Genomic DNA, 21,279 nt, shown 5'->3' with positions numbered 1-21,279 from the left:
CTTTTTCCCTCCTACATTCCACACACACACACACACACCCCCTGCCTTTATTTTTTTCCCCCTCTAGACTTATAAATGGAAATAAAATTCAGGATGGGTTCAATAAAAGTTGGAAGCATGGATAAGCAGGGGGAAAAGCCCCTCTTCCCTGCAGTGAATGGTCCCTTTGTGGCATACAGTGAGAGCATTAGAGACTTGATTTTCAAGACTTCCTTAACCTCCCGCCCCCCTCTTTGTGCTGGTGCAGTTTTGCAGGAGCAATTATTTTGCAAGTGGCTGTGCACCTCCCTGCTTTCATCTGGGCTCACGAGTTGCACCAGCAGTACTCGCAGGTGCAAACCCAGGATGCCAAGGAAGGGCACAGCGATCTTCCAGCTCCTTGCTGCTGCTTCATTAAAGATCCTGCCGTTTGGCTCTTTGCCTCCGCCTCCCCCCTCCCCTTCCCCCCCTTCACTAAATCTCAAACCCGCCATTTGTTCCAGCAGAACCAAAGTTTAAACATGGAAAGAAGCATCCGGCGTAACCCTTCTGGAATCACCGGCTCTCCTTATCCTCCCTTATTAGCCCGTGTCAAGAGGGAGTAATTGGAGCTGTGTCGCGTGTGACTCGGGGGTGACGAACGTGCAGCTGCGGCCGCTGGCCCGGCGCCAGCGATGCTATTCAGGACCACGGCCCCTTGGGTTCCTCAGGTCCCTGCTCCCCTCTGCCGTCCCTCCTCTTCTCTGTCTCGCTAAACACAACCAGATCAAAACCCCGGCCCCTGTTTAACTTGCTTAAACTCTCTGGGGAGCAGGCGGCCGCTCCTTTGAACGGCTGCCACCTCTGCTGTGTCGAGCCGTCCCTGCTCGGTGGCAACCCTCGCTGCAAGACACGGGATGCCCTTCTGCTGCCCCTGCTCCTCCTGGATTTCTCCAGGCATCGCTCTGTCCCTACTCATTTTGGCGCAGAAGGAGCGGCAGTGTGGAGCTGGAGCAGCAAAAGGGCCCAGGCCGCAGGAGAAACCCGTGGAGTTAAAAGGTTTCATTGTCCCCAACACCAGCCTCTGACAGCATCAGAGAAAGGACGTGGTCCGGGTGCCAACAGGGTCTTAACATGGGGACAGGCACGCTGCGAGGAGATGCTCCTCTGCTACCCTGGACTGGGCGCACCCGAGCCGGTGTTCGTACCAGTGTCCCCAGTCAGGGTGCCCTGAGGCTGCTGGTGCGTGCTCTCAGGGCGAATGGCTCCTTCCCGGGACAGAAGAATGTCTGCTCTGCTCCTCCCAGGTCCCCTCCCTGCCCTTTCAAAGGATTTCGACAGGAACTGAGAGTTTGCCACCTCTGGCCCTGGGTTAGCGGGAAAGGAGCAGAAGCGAAGCCCTGCCTTCTGCCAAGCCCTTCACCCCTCTCGTCATTCATAATTAATAGAGCATCTCATTAGTGCTCACCTCACCCTGCACGGAGCTGCTGTGGTCTGAATGCCTCTCCCCCTTCCACACTACATGCCAAAAGGCCATTGCTGGCAGCAAGAGGAAGCACATGTCAGCCCCCCATGAAGGTCTTAACAAAAATATTAACACAGATCACTGTTAAAAGCAGAGGATTCAAACCTGGCAAGGAGGAGCGTGCAGGATCCAGCCCCGGCTTGTAAAGTATGAAGAAACTAGAGTGTTGATTATTCAGGACTTAATGGGAGGGAGGGGATCATGCAGTTTTAATGAATATTTAAAGGCGTGACATTGGTATCAAAAAGCAGTAATACCATCCCAGAATTGTTAACAAAGTGCTTCAATAGCTTTTACTGTGCTCAACAAACTGCGATAGCATGAAGATGCACCGTAACAGCGGGGTACCAGGAGACCTGGACGGGCTCCATCTCTTTAGGGACATCTCAGCCCAGCAGTGACCCACCATCAGTCCTCTCCCAAGGTAACAGGGAGCTTTGCTGCCCTGCTGCGAGTTTGTGGTGTGGTGCTTATTGTGGCACCCGACAGCTCACCGAGAAGGGCTGTCCTAAGGATCAGGGAGCACCGACAACCGACACACCAGAGCCAGATAAATCCCTGCCCCGTGCACCTCAGTACGAAGCTGCCTTTAATTCTCAAGCAGCCAGAGTGGCAGGGTGAGGAAGGGAGGCTGAGGTGAGAAGGAAGAATAACATGGAAGCAACAAAACCTCATAAATTAGGGTTACCAGAACCTACAATAAGGATATAAAGGAGAAGACAGGTCAACAGGCAAATCAGTCAAGCACAGCATCAGAAGACAGAAGATTTAAGACAAAGAACTGCTGCCCACTTGGCTTCTCTCCATTGACTACAGAGGATGCCCAGATGCTTATGTGAATAACTTCAATAGTAAAGTTGCAGAGCTGGTGGGATTGCTAGGGCCAAAGATGGGACCTGGGACTGTGTCCCCTGGGAAACCAGCAGAGACCACTCAAGGGAGGCTCTCATGGAGAGTGACCCTCAGCCTTTGGTGGGCATCATGAAATTCTTGTCCTGGCAAGTTGCAGGCTGGAGCTCTGCAGCAGCAGGACATGTTCCCACATCACCTACCAGCATGTCCCTGGGAGGATGCCCTGGAGGGCTCAGGCACTCCCGCTCACCCCAGCATCCCGACGGACGAGATCCGAGTGCCCACCTGTCCCTGTGTGGTGGCTTTTCTTGAGAAGGAAAACGTGGGCAGGAAGGAGACTACTCCATGGGGCTCACTGACCCATGCAGCACACACTGAAGCTGATTTTGCAGCATGAATTTAGGGCTAAACTCAAGGACAAACCAAGTACCACAGAGCCAAGCCTAAAACACAGCAAACTGCAATACATCTGCTGCTGAAATTCAGCCCCGCAGCCAAGGCTTGCAATGCCAGTGAGCAAGAACGATGGAAGAAACATCAGGAAACGCAGCGGTGGCCAGATCTGCTGGACCAAGGAGAGCTGCCCGGTTCTGCCGGCAGAAAGCAAGGCAAACAAGGCAGTCATTGTCAGCAGAGCCTTCAAAAACATGTCCTTAAGATGGGCACTCATTTATGAGATGGGATCTCATTTTTCTGCATAGCTTTCAGGAGGAAATGAAGCGTGGAGTGGAGAACACTGGTGACCATCTGGCCATTCACAGCCCATCAGTTTGTTATGACACCAAACACATAATAAAGCACAAAAGATTGCACAGGAGGTAGAGAGAGAGCGCTTTGATATATTTTTTTTTTTTTCCTTGCCACCGAAGCCTGCTCTTCCCTCGCACCACACGCACGCACACCCTCCGTTTCAGCCGGCGATGCATTCGGCCCTTCGACAACTCCCCCCGTGAGACTTTCATTCGCAGCCCAGCACAAAGCAATATTCAAATGGCTGCGCCAGGATCTGAAGAGAAAATGGAAACTTTCTTGTGTGAGAACCTTACAAAAGAGATCAAAGGAGCCTAAATGGCCAGGGGAGGGCAGGGAGGGAGGGAGCGGGGGATTGATGCCTTTTCCTCTGAAGGGAGGAGGAATTCCCAGGAAGATAATAAGAGGGCGTTAGATGATCTGAAGGAGAGCCTGCAATGGGAAAGGACATTACTGCCAGAGCAAGAGCAGAGCCCTGCGCCGGGACACCTCTGCCCACGCGGCTGCTGTGATGGGGAGGAGGACCACCGCTGGCAGCAGGAGGGAGGACGTGGTCTCAGTCCCAGCCTCCCGCTAACTCCGTGCCTTACAACAGGAAACATCGCCCTTTCTCTCCCAGTTTCCCACCTATAAAACGTGCCTCCTTCAAAAGACGCAGGGCAAGTTAATTTGTGCCTGCAGGCACTTCAAGAGCCCCTGCATAAATGCAGCAAGTACCTGGCCTGGCGTGCTTTGAGGACGCTGTATTGTCCTAGCCCTGTACTAACTTCCTCTCCAACCAGGCTTTTGATAGCCCGCTCTTTGTTTTTATTCTCTTTACGGATGTAATTTGCATTGCTGACATCTTGACAAAGATAAAACCCACGGTCTCCCATGTCAGTCATTATTGCTGTTTTCTTCCCAGACAAACCTGAACGGCAATCATTTGTACCTCTCAGCTGGAAAATTCAGGCGAAATGAGATCCAGAGGAAGGAAAAGCTGCTTCCAGAGGGAGGGTGAGCAAACCTGGGATGAGCCCAGCTGCCTGGCCAGGGTCTGACATTACCTTTGCTGGGGAACAACAGCACCTCCAAAAACATGAAGCATTTTATGGATGGGCAACACCAGGGTGGGGTCCTGGACACTGCAGCTCATGTCAAAGGACGCATTGGCCACACTTCTCCGTACCACTGCCAACTTCTCTGCTAATGCTGGATGCAGGAGCATCCCCCTTCCACAGCGAGGCTGGGCTCCAATGGTCCCGTGATTACCATTTTAGGGCCAAATTCTCATCCTGGTTCCCTGGGTGAAAATCCCCAGTAATTCCACCCCAGATGAACTCCAACACTAGACCAGCTGCTCAGGAGCTGATGTTCAAATCTCCAAAGAGACTGAAAACTGCTCATCTGTAACAATGAGAAGTTTTGCTACCTTTCCCCCTCTCATGCAATTGCTAACAGGAGCAGTCAACAGTAGTCAATAGCTGTATTTTTACAACTTCACAGATTTTCCAGGTCATTTTTTCTGGCTGCCTGCCTGCTTCCAAGACAGCAGCTTGGCATTTGGGTTTAGGAGACCTTTGCTACATGCACCACGTACGGAGAGCTGTCCTGCAGCATCTCTAAAGGGCTTGTATCAGTACAGTGAGGTTGTTCTTAATGCTTGGGTTGTTTTTTTAGTAAGGGGACTCATAGGTGTACCCAATCCCAGCCAGCTGGGAGGCCCCCTCGTTGTGCTGCTCACCCAGAAATCCAACAGCAAAAGAAACAGTGAGTTTTCACCTCCTCTCATGTCTGATCAGCACCTGGGACTCAGGAGGCATCAGCAGCCCTGTATAAGCACCCTTTCCACACTGCTCCTCGCGAGGCAAAGGGGAAGAGGGATGCCAGCACCCAGGGACCACGGCTGCTGCATGAGTGGTGCAGTGCCAGATCACCGCCAGCGACGCCCGGGACCTGTCAGGTGAGCACGGGGGCTGGAGCAGGGCAGTTTCCCCATCACCAGCATGAAAGGTTCAATTAGCTCGCTCCGGCAGGAGGTATATAATTTTAGATTCAGGATATCATCAGTCAATAGTTAATGAGTGAACTGATGAGAGCGCAAGATGCTTTAAGTGGACTAGCTTGAAGAGGAGGTGAGTGCCTGTAATCAGGGGCGGATTACTGCCATTCAGAGCACACTGCCAGCTGGGTTTGCCTTCTGAAATACTTGCCTGGCTCCCCCCAGCATGGAGACTGGTCACACGAAGCATGTGGAGGGGGTTGGTTTGGTTTCTTAAGTGCTGATCTCTGGGCTGAATCACCCTTTACAAGTGTCATTTCAGGAGGACAGTTGCTGCAGGGAAGGGGAGCAACCTACATCTCCTGGACATTTTCCCCAAAGGGTGCTTTACTCATGTCGTGGCAAGGGGCTCAGACACAGTATCAACTGCTAAAGAAAACAATCTCACTGACTTTTTGGAAATTATTTTAGAATTACTAGTGCTATTTCAGTTGGAGAGCAATACTTGGTGACTGATATCACTACAGGAGTGGTATCTATCATAGAGAGGGGTCCAATATGAGAACAGTGCCCGTGTCCCCTTATCAATGACCATGCAGGGGTGAAAGACTAATTTGGCTAATTAATTCATCTACAGCTTTCTGCTGAGATGTACAAGAATGATAACAAGTAACAGCTGGTGTCTGTTAAGCCAAATAAATGCCTGTGATGGGGTGGGAAACCATTGCAACCTATGCAGCTGAGGTCTCAGCTGAACGATTGACTGGTTGCCCCACATCTGTGTGGGACACAGAGACATACACCCATCTGGAAAGCAAATCCTTTGTCTGATACCATAAGAGAAACAAAGTCAGCATCTGTCCAGCCTAACCCATCACAGTGCCCAGGTGACAGGTAAAGCCTGTGTAGAGGGCCCAGCGAAGCGGGCATCACCACTCCCCAAGCCCCAGGGTTTGCTCACCTTGTACAACGAGCCTGCCCTGCGCCGTCCTGCGCACCCGAGTGCCGGGTTTGTTCGCGGCGCACACGTAGATGCCAGAATGCTGCACGGTGAGGTCCGAGATCATGAGATTTCCTGTCCCCAGCACCTGGATCCCCTCCACACCGATCGGGCGGCCGTCTGGAAGAAGGGGAAAAGGGCGAGAGTCACACACTGGACCTTTGAGTGATGTTCTCCAGGGCACAGTCCTCAGTGAGGTCCAGTCTAAGTACTCATGGAGGAGTGGTGCCATGCTCTGGGATTTGCCAAGTCAAGTCAAGTGGGTTTTAGCTGATGCTCTTAGCAGAACTGCCTTCTGGAAAAAAATAGGATCCTCAGGTGTTTGCCCAAAACCAGACTTTGTGCTGCTTGGAAACCCAAGGTACCATCACAGGAAATGTGAAAGCTTTCAGCCACGTGTTCACATCAAGATGAAGCACCCAGAGCACTTTTCAACAGGACGGTTAAACAAAGTTAAATCTTACCAGCTTCTTACATTAGACTGAGCAGGGATCCAACCAGCTCAACCGCTTGCTCCAAACAGGAGCAGGGAAGGAGAAGACCAGCCAACCTACAGCAGTACTTCCCTGATTCACTCTCCCAGCCACCAGAAATTTATGACTTGGGGATTTCCTAAGCCAGAAATTATGCCTTTTTGCCTGCTTACCCTTGATGGATTTTTGTGGCTTAGGAAACTATGCATACACTGGATTTTTGATTCCTTAGCTCTTGGAACACACAATACCTCAGGGCCAAGGAGCCAAACTCTGAGCTGGTGGTTAGATCTGCTCAACTGCTCTGGCTTAGAAGGGCAACTGGAAAGGGCTGCCTCCATCCTGAGTGCTGGGTCTGAGGCAGGCTGGCAGGAGAGTGGTGATGTTTCCAAAAAACCACGCCTGGGCTCCAGCACAAGGTCTTCAAAATTGAAGCGCTTAACATGAAATAGTTCAGTATCAGGGAATTCACCTTTTTCCAACAAAGCCTGTTTTCACTGGAAAATTCCCAGCCAGCTCTAATTACAATGTGTTTCATTAGTATCAGGCTATTGCTTTTTATTGTTTCATTGGTTTGTGTTTTAAGACACCGTCTGACAAAGGCAGCTCTAAATCAGCCCTAGCATGTGTCAGGGTGTCTGAGCAGAGGGGCAAGGCAGGGGAGTAGTTTTACTGGAGGAGCAGTTAAAAGGAGCACACTTTCATCAGATGGGAAACGGGAACCCAGTTCCTCTCTTGCCTTTGCTCAAGGAGAAGGTTAAAGAACCTACAGAAATGGGAGAAGCAAGAACCAGCCCTGGTGATCTCTCCAGCTGTCCATCCCATGGGCACTCCATACACGTGTGGTCCGCAACAGTGGAAGAGCCTGTGTGCTATGCTTCAAAGCTGTGGCTATTAAAAGGAAAAAACAATCTGAAAAATTCCTCCTGGGAGCTCTACTGGTCTGTGCCGTAATCTTGCTAAGGAAATGGAAGAAGCCAAGTAAAATCAGAACGGCTTTGTAGCAAGCAGTGGGTCATGGGGAAAGATCTGAGATGCTCTAACTGGTTTCTACTTCTGTGGGCTACCTCCTGAGAGATGCTAGGTCATAGCTGTTCAACTCGCTTTAAAATTTATCATCACTCAGTGGGCAGAACAGTTTTCAGAGACGTCTGGTACTGAAGGACCTCAAGACTCAGGCTGGTTATCAATATTCATGGCACACAACCACTTCAGTGGCTGCATCTGGTGTAATCCAGCAATAGGAAATCTTTGTGAAAGACACAAGTTGCCATGGGGCTGCTGCAGTCACCCTGAGACACCCCATTATTCCCAAGAATTTCCTTCATAGCCTCTGCTGTACAACATGGTCCGTGATCAAGACCTGGCTCATGCCTGACCTTGGGCAGGCTTCATCCTTCAACACAAACAGACATGCAGGGCTAGTTAAAAGTTATCTTGCAATCGTATGCTTTAGATGTAATATCATGCTTTGCATCATAAAGAATATTATGAGGATCTGGTCCATTCATAACCAACAGGTTCTGGAACAGATTGGGAAAACATGAAAGCAAAGCAGCACTCAAGGGGAGGGACAAATTAACCATCAGCCCAGAAATGCCACTTTACAACATGCTGCCCACCAAGTGCTTGGATCCCCATGGCAAGGCACGTGATGGGAGGGAGAGCAAGTGTCTCTGGCAGCATTAGTGAGAGCAGCACACATTCATCAGCTTGCAAGCCTGGACCTTAGAAGCAAGGGATCCCATTTCAGGTTAACGGCAGCATCCTGCTAGGAAACACCGGCAAAACATGGACTGAAAGCTACAAAGCACTTCACAAACATATCTCCTGCCATGCTCTTTAAATACTGCTTTTCAGGGAATTTTTAAACTTACAGGTTTTCTTGCTTCATTAGGCAAGCAATGCCAGACCACTTCATTATTTGCATTGCAAAGGAAAATGCTGAGGTCTTTTAGAGAGAGAAAAACAATGTCATTAAATGATTAAACGATCACATAGCTGGCCAAGCCACTGCAGCAGTAAATGGCTCAGTCATAAAAAGGACAGTAAAACATGACCTGTCCCACATTTAATGAGCAATAAGAAGGAACCATTCCTTTCAAACATCATTTGAACTGAAGTGTAAAGAGGTCTGAATTAAATTAAAATTGAACTTGATATCATCTTTTAAATTAGACCTTTTGGAAGTCTGTATTTACAATAGGTGTAAAAATCAAATCTCTCTCTCAAGGGAGGGACAGGACCAGTGAAAGATGTGAAGTGGCCATACCTGGATGCTTCATCACATCATTGCCTTAAGAAATACCACAGAAATGTGACTTGAATGTCAGTAGTTTTACTGTATTATTTATAATGCGTTACATAATTTAAGCATGCAAAACCCCAGCCTGCAGCAGGTACGCCACACAGTCCAAATGCCTGCATCAATACATCCTCAGTTACCTCTCTAGTTCCAACTATTAATGGGAGGTGTGGTGGTCTGAAGAAACATCTCCTGTCAACCAAGCATCTTTCATTTCCCTGAAGAACAAAGATGTCCAAGCTCAGAAACCTCTGGGGACCCGCCATTTGATTCAGAGAGTGTGGCCACCCCTAACCGCCAGCAAAGATCACCGTGCCAGGTCAGCCCATATGCCTTTTACTCAACTCCTCCTTTCCTAAGTGTGCTGAAAAGAGCTTCTAGAGAAATCTCTCTACTTTCCCAGCTTGCTCCATCCTTCTTACACTACCATGCCTCACTCAACCTGAGCTGTCTTGTGATCAGTTAGAAGGTCTTTAGCTAATATCAAGTACAACTTAGTAGCACTGGCAACATATAAATAATACAGAGTATTTACACAAGAAATTCCTTGCATTCTGAAAGCTCAGAACTTTGCAGAAGTGCTGTGCAGAGGGACTGACATCTCACACCTGCTTTGCAAAGGTTGCTATCTATTTTAACCCTGCTTCCCTTACACAGAGACCTGAAGAGTGGCTTGGATCAAGGCATCCAAATCCTGAAACCGCATTTTCCTGGCATCACTTGCCATCACCAAGTCATCTCTCCATGCAGAACATCTGAAAGACTGAAAAGCTAACACTGTTGCTCAGTTCCCAAAGCTCTCAGGACCCACACAGGCTTGAAAGTGCTGCTCATTTAACATGAACTTCTTTTTATGAAGTCAAAAGCAGAAAATCTGAGGGCTGAAAACAAGTCAGTCTGGGTAGAAATGTCTGACAGATTCTCTCTGTCAATCCTCAACTGATGAGGGCAGAGGGAGGAGGTTCAGCTGGTTGTGAAGAGCAGGCGGACAAGCGATTAATAAAGGAGACCATTCTCCAAAGGGGACGTGATCCCCCAAAAAATGCTCTGGCTATGGACAAGTAAAGGCTTCCAGGTTCCCCACTGGGGTGATGTCTGGATGAAAGACGCATGCAGTTTGGGAGCTGCATTATTTATTTTTCCAAGGTGTATGTGATGCTTTCTGGAGATCGCTCTCCGCCTGCAAAGCAAGTGATTGGCACACCAGCACCAATTACAGAGACCCGTTAAAACGTGCCAGGCGATATGAATATGCAACAACACGAACGCCTTTCTTTTATAAGTAGCAACTAGAAAGAAAGTAACAACTTTCTAATGTTGATCATTTAGGTCTTTTGTGAATTCTTTGTATTGTGCCATAGTAGCCTTCCACTTTTTAGAGACATGGGTCTCCTGCTCTGGCGGACACTGGGCACTGTGGATTAGCATATTTAGAGTACATTGCAACAGTTGACTATTCAGTATGTGAAGTGGTGAAATTTACTCTATTATTTCTAAACACTTACGGGAACGGTGCTCCTGTCAACCAGTCAGCCATCTATTGCAAGCTTCTGTGTCCAATAAGTTACCAATTAATTGGCTCCTACAATTGTTGTATAGTTTACTTCTTGAATGGCTCCCTCTTTAGTAATTTCCTTCCCATTGTGCGACCCTTTCTGACAACTTCTGTATAACGCTATCAGATAATCACTGTCTTTTCTTTCTCGCCTCACTTTTCTCTATCTCTCTAAATAGTTTATTATTCTGCCTTGGTACCTTTTATGGAGGCCAGCTCAGTGGCCTGTCAGTTAAAGGGTAAGGATACATTAAAATCGTCATTCATTCAAAAGGCTTTGCAGTAAGTGCCCAGGATATTCATTTGTGCACACATACAGGTCCAAGCCTGAAGTGCGTAGCTCTGAAAGGAAAAGCCCTATCTTCCCTGAACAAACCCTTAATGATTTTACATTTCTCTCAGAGCCTGCTCTCTAATGAATGTTGACATTTCATGCAGGGCGAGACACAGGAATTCTGTTTGTGGTCAGGGGCTACAACATATTCCCAAGGAAATTAAATTCAAAATTGATTGTGTGACACAAAAACTGGCCCAGAATTTGAATTATTTCCTTCAAGAAAAATATACCTGCCTTTCCCACTGAAAACCAGCCAGGTTTTAGCAAGGCCAAAGCAAAAAGTGCAAGTGTTGTTTATGGCTTCCTTTCCCCTGCACCAGAAAGCTGTAAAAGCAAAATTGTTCTTTTGGTCCTTTCTGATAAAAGAAATGCCACAACATCAAAACTGTGAGCAAAGGGGTTCAGAGAGACGTGCCGAAATGGAAGCTTACCTTGTGCAAAGACCCAGCACAATAGCAGTGCCACGACTTTTCTTTATTTTGACAAGGCAAGAAAGATGTTCACATATAATTCACTTTTTTTTGTTTAAATTAAGTCAGGCCGATTGTTAAATCATCTGCATCTGTCTAAGACTTTGTGGCCACGGATTTTTTTATTTCCGGGAGTGGATTAAAAGTGGGTTTTTTCCTCCATTTGGTATATTGACTGGTTATTTAAGTAAACCAGCTCTGTAGGAGGAATGTCAGGAAGAAAACCTTCATATGGGAGGAAGCCACACGTACAGATGACAGACACTGGGAAGACCTCCCCGTCCAGCATAAACCCCTCTCCCTCCTTCTGATCACACAAACATGAAGACATGAAAGCGCTTCCAAAGTGTCTACAAAGAGATGACAAACCCACCAACTCATCTGAGAGTCTGTACACCACATCACTGTCAAGATCAGTGTAATACTAAACAAGATCTTGTGATGCTCTGGACAGGAAACATTCCTGCTGAAGCGGAGGGAAAATAACAGCATGTCTTTCCCATTCCGTAGCTTTAATTCTGCTGCTGTGCTGCAAAGCAGCGTGGAGAGGGTATTTATTTTTGGTGGAAGGCAATGCTGGGATCAGACCATCCAGACAAACATTGCACAAAGCTATTACATCTCCATTATTGCACTGCTCTATAGAGACAAGTGTTTTGAAGAAGGTAATAAGCACTTATAATTAAGGCAATTATAAAGTAGTTTATTATATTTGAGCACTAACACAGAGCTGCCTTGTGTCCAAAAGAACCAAAACAGTGATACAGCCTATCTGGGGAATTTTTAAAACAACATCAATCTGATGGTTATGGCTCTGGAGGAAAAAAAAAACCAAACAGTTAGTGGCAGTCACAAGCTGATTTTACAAGCCACCAGAGGATGCAAGCAGGAGGGCAAACATGGAGAGATCGTGTGATTGATTCTGGATATGTGTCCTCATCCCCTGGCAGATGGCTCTCGAGTGGGAAGTCACCCTTCCCATGAGCTGGACCCTGACCCTGGGAGAGTCCCAAATCCAGCACAGATGAGACAGGATTACCCCTGTTCGTGCTTCACAGCCACCCTGGGGGACTTGGGGAGATTAGCATCCCAAAAATGACGTGACCTCGCAGACCATGAGGGCTTGGGAAATACTAACTGAACCCAACCCCACAGCACACAGACACGGAGTTACGGGCTCTGAAAGGTAAAACAAAAACCATCAGCTCTTTGCTCAGCAGACTTCTGTAGGGCAATGGAAGTGTCGCTCTCAGCAAAATAGTTTCCGAGCTACTACCACAAAGTTAGAGCCTAAAATAACCCTTGATTTCAGACTGGGAGAGACATGGTACTTTGCTCTTCCTTGCCTGTATGATGCCATCAGACACTGCCTCTGGTTTCCATGCTGATTAAAAAAACATATCATAGACCCCAGCAGCAAGCATTTGCTTTTTCTGAGCTTCAGACATTCCACTTTAAACATTTTCTCCTCTCAACATTTTTTTAAAACTCACTGAACAGCCAGCAAGTTTCTTTCAAGTCTGTTTTACGTGAAAGATGTGTTTGTGTATGATTTTGCTTCTCTGGGCCAACAGTGGTGATGTTTTTGATGCAGCTAAAGAACACGCTGTCACTTGAGGAAAGATAAAATTATCACCTTTCATGAAATGTCTACAGGTTTAACCAACCCACTTCTCTAACAGGTAAAAACAGGATCTTGGCAGAAAATAAAAAACAAAGTGTAGACATGAGGATGAAAAGCACTTCAAGCCTACAATTGACTTCAGTAGGAAGGGAAAGGGTGAATCACTTGTTGCATAGAATAGTCAGTGGCACCTACCTATTTCCCATGTGATGGCAATGGAGAGGAGGAGGAGGAGGAGGAGGAGGAGGAAATCCCAGTCACCCTTGGGGCTTACCTAGGCGGCTCCAGGAGACGATGGGCCGGGGGTTGCCTGTTGCAATGCACTCCAGCACAGCGGTCTGGTGCACCGTCAGCGTGAGGTTCTCTGGACCGACGAGAATCATGGGGTCCTTGTAAACAGTGGAATGGGAGCCTGCAAGGACAGTACCATCGTTAAAAGTCATCTGATTCTCTCCTGTTTAATGGAAATACTCTAAGTACGAACGTTGCGGCTGGTGTAATTCTCAATACATCTGAGATGTACATGAAACAAAAGGAGCACAATGCTTGCATGACAGTCATGTTGTCTGAATGTGTTTTAAGTGTGTGCTGATATTCCTGGGGAAAACCCATCAGCCAGCCGACCCAGCCACAAGCAGCACTGTTAGAACTCAGATATGGGCAGCACGAAGGAGGAACCGCGCTGTGAACTGCAGAGAGCAGGTGTGCAGGAAAAACATGGTATGTAGGGAAGACACGAGCTGCAGGACAGTTTGTGCAGACAGGAATGCAAAATAAATGAAGAAGTTGCTTTATCTTTCAGCATCTGAAGCCAGAAAGTAATCCATGCGGCCCACAATGCCTAAATCTGCCTCTCTGTGAGCATCCTCTCTTGCTGCTGGTGTCATTTGCTCCAAAAGCGCTGTCCTGAGACACAGCGAGTGATGGAGGTGCCAGTCCCTGACTCCTGCTGAGGATCTTTTTGAGAGAAAACTCAAGGAAACTCCTTTGATGACTGCAGCCCACAGGGTGGTCATGTCCCTGCCTCCTACAGCACCCCTATCCTGGCCCACTCCAGTGTAACTGGGTGCAAGAAGATGCATCCCATTGCTCTGATATAATTGCAATATAACCATTGCACACAATGCAACCACTAATCATTGATTTGCACTACAGTAGCACCAAGCAGCAGCAACCAAGAATTAAATCCATCGTACAAGATGATGCATAGACCCATAATAAAATAAAGCCCTGGCACAAGGACTCTGGAAACAAGACAGGCACAAGACAAGCAAAAGCAACCACACTTCACCAGACAGGAGGAGACTGCGAGACAAAAACATCATCCTGTGTCAGGTATACCACAGCCGAACCCACATCTCCCGAGTCCCCAAAAAGTGCCTTATCCTGGACCAAAGGTCCCTCACTCCCATTTGTTGGGAGCAAGAGAGGAGGAAAAGAAGGAGATATGCTCAGATCTCCATAAGTAAACAGGAACACCAATAATCTCTGCATTAGTCTTTTCCCCATTTCTGACAAGAGCTGAGTTATACTCCAGAAATGCTGAGGTCAAGCAGTATTTAAGGAATTTCAACAATCTGACAGCTGCTGCTGGCAAAAATGGTCTGTACACCTGCAGAGAGAAATACTTGGGGTGGTTGTCTCCCACTGAGCAGGAGAGGGGCACAGCAGGGCTGGGGAGCTGAGCTCTGCCACATGGAGGTCTTTGCTATAGGGACCATCCCATGCTGGCTCCTGTACATGGACTTTCCGATGTTCAAAAAGCTTGTTGAAGAGAAGTGATCCACCAAAAACTATCTGCAAGGGGTTTTCTACAAGAAAAAAAAATATTTTCTTCCTGTAATTTTTAGCATTACCCTTTCACAGCAGTTCAGGGGCTGAAGTCAGGGTGTTAGCAGGGGGATTTTGCAGTGGGGTCCAAGGGCAAACACAGATCAGAGCGGCTCCTTTGTTAATCGTTCCTACAGGGGCTAAATGGGGAGCGATAAAGCGACTCAGAGGTTATGTCTAAATGGGCAAAATCCAAGAAAAATCACCGTGTCAGTGTGACTTAAGAGTCGACTTTCTCACTAAACACATTTCACTGCAAGCCATAAAATGCAGATTTTTTGATGAGAACCAGAATGCACAATAAATTCATATGACCGCCTGGTTAACCCCGAGAGATCTGAAAAACAATACCTTCCCCCTCAGTAACTCAGAGTGCCTTTAAAACCCATGTAGATTTATTGTTCTAAATCACAATACTAAATGTTTGAGCTTAGAATAATATGATATTATCATCATATTATAGAGTGATTTCAATATTTCAAAACACAGAGAAACTAAATTAATTGTCCAAGGACACCCAACAATATTAGTAAATGGGAGCTGAGAGCAAAGGAGAATTTCTAAAACACTCTATTTTGACAATAAACTATATAAAAAAAAAATCATACGCTTTGATTTATACTCTGTGTCCTAAATAGGCATTCAGGTTTTTGGGTGTGGGCTGACTGCCCAGCTCTGGAAGTGGCATTTCTACCGCTGCTCACCGTCTCCTGCCAAGGCCACGTAATGGTTCCTTACGGTTTTGCTGCCTCCTCGATATCGAGCCCAACGCCCACGGCAGGGTCAGCTCCAGGGCCAGAAGGGACAGTGACCCAGCAGGGATGCGGCAGTCAGACGCCAGCACCATGCAAAGGGGCTGACTGTGCCTGACCATCGGGGAGGAGGTTTCCTTCTCCAACAAGAAAAACTCTTTGATGCAGGGTCAGGAAGGAAGGAGTGACAAAATGAGGGACTTGTGGCAGGCGAGCACTACTGGAGCACAACAGGGTTCAGGGCAACGCGGAGGGGATTTATTCTGAAAGGGAAAAAAGGCTTTAATGATGCACGTGGTCCCCAGGGACACTGCCAGCAGCAATCGCAGGGAGGATGGGGAGGTCCCCAGCACCACCAGGAGTGACAGGCACTCTAGCAGGGACAGGAACGTCACCAGCACAGGCTGTTAGATCTTGATCAAAAGGACAGCAGCAGAGAGAGCCGCAGCTTGCACTGAAAAGGTGTCAGTGCAGAGGCAGGCAGCCCCTCGGGAGCATCTCCGCTAAGCAGGCACTTGAAAATAATCAATCACCAGGGCTGGAAGATATATCCGTGCCGCTCGCTGCTGGCAGCCCCGCCACCGCTGCCAGCAAGAGGAAGGAAAGTGCTGTGAGCAGGCTCCTTCGTCCCCCACAGGCAGCCATCCTCTCCAGACAGGCTGTGGAAGTGCCCTGCAGGGCAGGGGGCTCCCAGAGCCCATCTCCATCCTCTCCCTCCTCCACCCCCAGCCAGAGCTCAGTTTGGAAACCCCGGTGAGCCAGACCTAGTGCTCCTCTGGGGGTGAAGCAATGGCTGAAGTTGCTGCCTTGTTAAGAAAAGAGGGAGCCCTCCTGCCACGACGAAGAGCAGAGAGCACGATTCCCTTTACCCCTCTACACAAGAGGGAGGCAATGGAAATATTTGCAAGATTACTGCTTCCTCCAATCATGCCTAATGACATGTGCACAACAGTACTCACATTAGCTCAGTATTTACTGACACAACACCCACATCAGTGAAGCAACGTCCCTGTGCTACCTCTGTGGCACACCATAGCCTCTGCCGGTGTGCCAACGCCTAGGATTAGCATGCTAGCACATACCTGCTGTCCTGGTCTAACAGATATTTGTGTGCTCTTAGCAAACACCACAGAACAGAAACCTTTTTCACTGAGGTTTAAACCAGTGCAATGGGTTTTCCATGGGCTGAGAGCATGCAAATGTCCCGTTACGGCAGTTCTGCTGACATGCGGTCACTGAAGCATGGTCCAAGCCCTTCAACAGACACTTACACACGGTGCCTGTATTCATCATCCGACTGCTTTAAGGAAGAGAAAAACCACAAACATTTCACAGACAGGAAACCTGGAAAATATCCATCTGAAATGAGGGATGGCCAGATGAGAACAAGTAGCACTTTCTGCCCTGCGAGAAATAATAACTCAGACTGGTAAACTGACACAAAGAACTTCACCACATTGATAATTTACTGTTCTTTTTAACTTCCGTGTGGCTACTGTTCACACAGATCAAGAGAACAAATAAGTAACAGACATAAGAAGCTCCCAGGTCTTTCAGAACCAGTTAACCTGCTTTGTTTCCCCATCAGAGTTGATATACACAGCATCACTCTCTCCTCAGCTTCACCCCATTTCACATGTGCTGCTTTTTTACAGTTAATCTGACATTTGGTACAGGCATTAAACCTCCTACTCCAGCACCGCTGGCCAGGCAGCTGTTCTGGGGGCTGAAGGCAGGCTGTGAGACATGAGTGTACACTGGCAAGCCTCCAGCCACCGGGTACCAACCATTATATATATCTGATGGACAGGAGGATCACAGCTTATGGGGAGGAAGACACTTTGCTGCAAATAAAAAAAAGCTCACAGAGAAACACATGCCCAACCAGCCTTGTGCAGACTTCCCTTGCGTCTTATCTCCAAAGCTGTCATCTCCATTTCTACAGGGAACATGGGGATGGTGCCCCACTGCAGAGTCACAGATGCATCACCACTGCTGTCACAAGGGACCACAGTGGGTACCCAGCATCTCAGGGGGGGTTCTGATCTGCATGGAGTCCTGTATCTCAGACAGGATGTCCCCTGCCAGTGGGACACAGCCACAATTTGCAGGTGACTACTCCTTCAGCACTCTTATCTTCTCTGAAGGTAACCCGCAAATGCTCCGAAGTTCAGGAGAGGCAAGCTGTCCTGTTTTCATACAAGGAGGTTGAGCATATCAAAGGCATTTCTGAGAAGAGGGCACAAAGGTGTCATTCACTCCTGGCTGCTTGATCGGGCTGGGTTGTAAGATTTGACTTAATACTTCCCACTTCCTTCATACTAGGAAACTTGAAACATCAAGGGAGACTTCTGAAGCTAGAAGCGTTTTAATTTAAAAAGACTGGCAAATGAAGAAAGCCTAATTAGAAGGTAACAATCTAACCTCAGGTTTAGAAGCTCAAAGGGGCTCCAAGAGATCAGCTTGTGTCCTGCATGGACAGCTAATGGTGGATGGGCAATGGGCAGGTCAGCAGAGGACAGCTCTGCTACGGAAACATGGCAGTGTATTTGCACCCTAATCCTTCCTTCACTGTGCCCAGGGTCATCAATTCCACATGTCATTTTGTGTGCTTCCACAAACAAGTCAAACTTATGCACGTGAAAAGCGTGGATGGGGGTTGATTTGGTTTGCCCTTATAGCCTCATCACATCCTACCTCTGGCAGCATGAAACCAAACAGCAAGTACGTGATCTGGCCCTTTTTTTTTTGGAGAGGAGACCATAAGCACCGTCATTTCTTCAGCTGAAGCTTTCTGAGGTGAAAACCTGTTTCAGCCACTGACTTCCAGTGTGGGTTGAGAACCAAGTCAAGATTTGGTCTGGGGTGCTCAGGGCTTTTCCTTTGCATCTTCCAAAGACAGGTTAGCCTGCTTTGGTCACAATGCAATGCTAACAGCCTACAGAACATAATTCCCCCATTAGATAAATAATTGAGCACCCTGTGTGCTGCAATTACTTCCAGAGTGAGCAGGTCTCATAAGGAAATGATGAATCTTCCACATTTCCAAAAGAATTTATTTAATGTAAAGCTGCTGGAACTCATTTTCTCACCATCCGCCCTCTACCTAGAAATTGGTGCTAATTCACAGGCAGAGAGACAGATTTATCTGGTATCAAATGGACTGATCTGGCAGGAATTAATAACAATCCAGAACAGGGCAGGTGTTATGGCTGGACAGAGGAACGCTCTCAGTGCTGTTAGCCTGGAGCTCTCTTAAACTGTCCTGGTCCAGAACAATAGCAGGAAGAAGAAAACAGAAGGACAGTCAGGACAGCGCTTACTGGTACTAACCTGACACGGTAAGTCTGGCCTCCCGGCTGAACTTCACATTAGCAATATTGGTAGCAACGCAGTGAAAAATCCCACTGTCTTCTGCCCTCAGTCCCGTAATCTGCAGGACCCCTTTGGGAAGCAGTGTGTACCTGAGGGAAGAGAAGAACAGAAACAAAAACTTGCAAAGCAGGACGTGATGTGAAAGCAGGCTGCACACCCATGCAGCTGAGGCAGGCTGGCTCCCCACGTCCTGGTGCAGAGGTGCCAATACCACCTGAGTGATGCAGCCCCTGGCAGGCTGAGCCCACACTCATCACTGCATTAGTTCTGGGTTTTGTTTTGTTTTGGGTTTTTTTTTGATACTTGAGCTGCTTCTGATCTTTTTTTACACGGGGGCACGTTCCCTTTCTTTATCTTTTGATGCATCCCTGAGAAAGGATAACTTTTGCTGGAAGGCTACGAAGTAGAAGCTTCCTATTTAACCTGTGGAAAAGCTTTGGCAGTGCATTTACATGTGAAAACGGCTGAGGTAGGAGTTACCACTCATCAGCTGAAGCATGGTGACCATGGACAAGCATCAGGAGAAGTGTGTGTTCCACGCTCCCAGCTCCAGGTCCAGGATGCAAATCCACATGACCTTAAAGCCTCAAATGCATGGAAAGGCATGTCTAAATAGATATTGAGTGGGCATACATAAGTATCAATAAATATTTTATATTTTTAAATCATAGGTACATTTAAATCATGCATGCATACACACATATTTGTATACATACATTACAGGTTGCTTGGCAACCATGTGTTTAAATTGGCTGGTAGTAAGTCATTACACTGTGATGAGTTAATAATCCATTTCCGTCTGGAAGATGAAGAATAGCTTTTTCGATATCAGCATATGGTTAAGTGCCTATAACCTGCTCCCTGCGCTGGGTTCCGAACGCGCGGCTTGGTGTCAGTGGCAGCGTGACAGCAATCAGTTTTACATGTCCTGAAGTTGATTGCAATCTCTCTGGGACTTTAAAATGCCCATTGTTTTGGATGAATTATACCACAAGAAGCCTTCATTTTTGTTAACAATCTGCCCACAGCATTAGAAGATTCAATTCCAAAGCTATTATTCTGCCTTCAAAGCCTCCAAGTGCAAGACTCAGCATACAAATTTATATACACTTTATACGCAGAAATGCACAAAGCGTGATTAATGCAGAAATCCAATTCAGTTAGAGAAGCAACCCTCATCACCCAGGCCCGTTGGTGTCAGAGATTAATCTACTGAGCTGACAATAAAAATCCTTCCTTGGTAACATTCCTCCTATAAAAAGCCAAATCTGTTCAAAATCAGGTCACTGAACATAGGGAAACTGCTTTTAGCTGATATTCTCCAAGGCTTGGGCAAGCTCCTTGCCCCACTGGAGCAGCAGCGGGGATTAGCACGGTTTGGGGCTCTCTGGGTTGGAGAAAAGTCTTGGCTCCTCAGTCCTGAAGCAACTCAGTCTCAGAGAACAGAAGTCCTGGTCACACTCATACCCCTGCCACATGTCTAACCATCTCCACACCCATGACCCTGGGTTCAACTGGAAAGAGGCAATAATGCATGAGGGACTTCAAGAGAACTACACCTATGCTGCAACAGCTCATCAGGATGCGCACAAGGCATCAGGCCCAGTTCTGCATCCCCCGCTTCTGCTGATACCACCTTGGACCAGTCGCTCTGCTCTGCCACATCCCCAGTTTTGCACTTGTGTGAGTAAGGAGCCTTCAGAGGAGATCAAGTTTAACGAATCAACCTTGTGCTGGGCTAAAAAAAGCTCAGATGAAAAACACAAGGAAAGACAAAACCTGACAGTTGCAGTTTTCCACAGCACGGTTGGGCCTCTTGGGTCCTTCTACTGTAAGTTCACTGTAACACTGAAAAGGTCAGGTATTGTTCCAGCCCTCATGTTTTCTCCTGCCTCCAAAGAACCCAACCACGTTCTGCTGCAGAACTGACATTTTTAAGAATAGGGGCTTTCAGGAAAATATTTACAGCTTCCTGGTTTCGCCTATTCCCAACACACAGGCGTTAGCTCGCGATCGAGGTGTGCTGCGACTGATTGTCTCCCGCCATCGGTTGTGCGGCTCCCGAGCCACAGCTGGGACCGCCGGAGGCTGCTGGCACGGAGCATGCGTTTCCTGCCACCTGTCCCCCGCCGGGCCCCACCGCCGCTCAGAGGATCAAACCGTGATGAGGGACGTTTCCGACGCGAAGGGAGCAGCCTGTCAAACACAGGAAGCGAGGACGTGCCGTCCCAGGTCTAGGCTGGGGAAGGGGGGCAGCTGGGGTTTCTCTTTAGGAGGGCTGCACGGGAAATAGCAGACCAGGGTGCTGGCAAGATGCTCTCTGCGAGGCTCCCCTACTGCCACACACAAGGGAGTCCACCTGGGAAGGAAAGTCTAGCGGCCACGGTATAATTCAACGCTTGCAAGAGTTCAGGACCCACACGGAAGACCTTAAAGTCATGGATCTGGCTCGGAAAGAGTTGCACAAAAAGGGGGCCATGAAGGGATGATGG

The 21,279-nt window shown here is 47.9% G+C and overlaps 1 protein-coding gene across 1 annotated transcript in view; it reads right to left on the bottom strand.

Moving 5' to 3' along the window:
• IGDCC3 (immunoglobulin superfamily DCC subclass member 3) overlaps positions 1 to 21,279 on the bottom strand; it is a 110,726-nt gene that overhangs the window by 27,079 nt on the left and 62,368 nt on the right. Inside the window, exons 4-6 of the mRNA XM_042804314.1 lie at positions 18,746 to 18,876; positions 13,105 to 13,242; positions 6,028 to 6,186 (exon numbers count right to left, since the gene is read on the bottom strand). Of these exons, the coding sequence (XP_042660248.1) occupies positions 6,028 to 6,186; positions 13,105 to 13,242; positions 18,746 to 18,876 (428 nt within the window). The remainder of the gene's footprint in view (positions 1 to 6,027; positions 6,187 to 13,104; positions 13,243 to 18,745; positions 18,877 to 21,279) is intronic.

Source organism: Tyto alba, unplaced genomic scaffold (assembly GCF_018691265.1).
Source record: "Tyto alba isolate M040663 unplaced genomic scaffold, T.alba_DEE_v4.0 Super-Scaffold_41, whole genome shotgun sequence".
NCBI lineage: Eukaryota > Metazoa > Chordata > Aves > Strigiformes > Tytonidae > Tyto > Tyto alba.
Note: the sequence above shows the minus strand (reverse complement) of the source record. Positions and strands in the feature narration are given on the sequence as shown.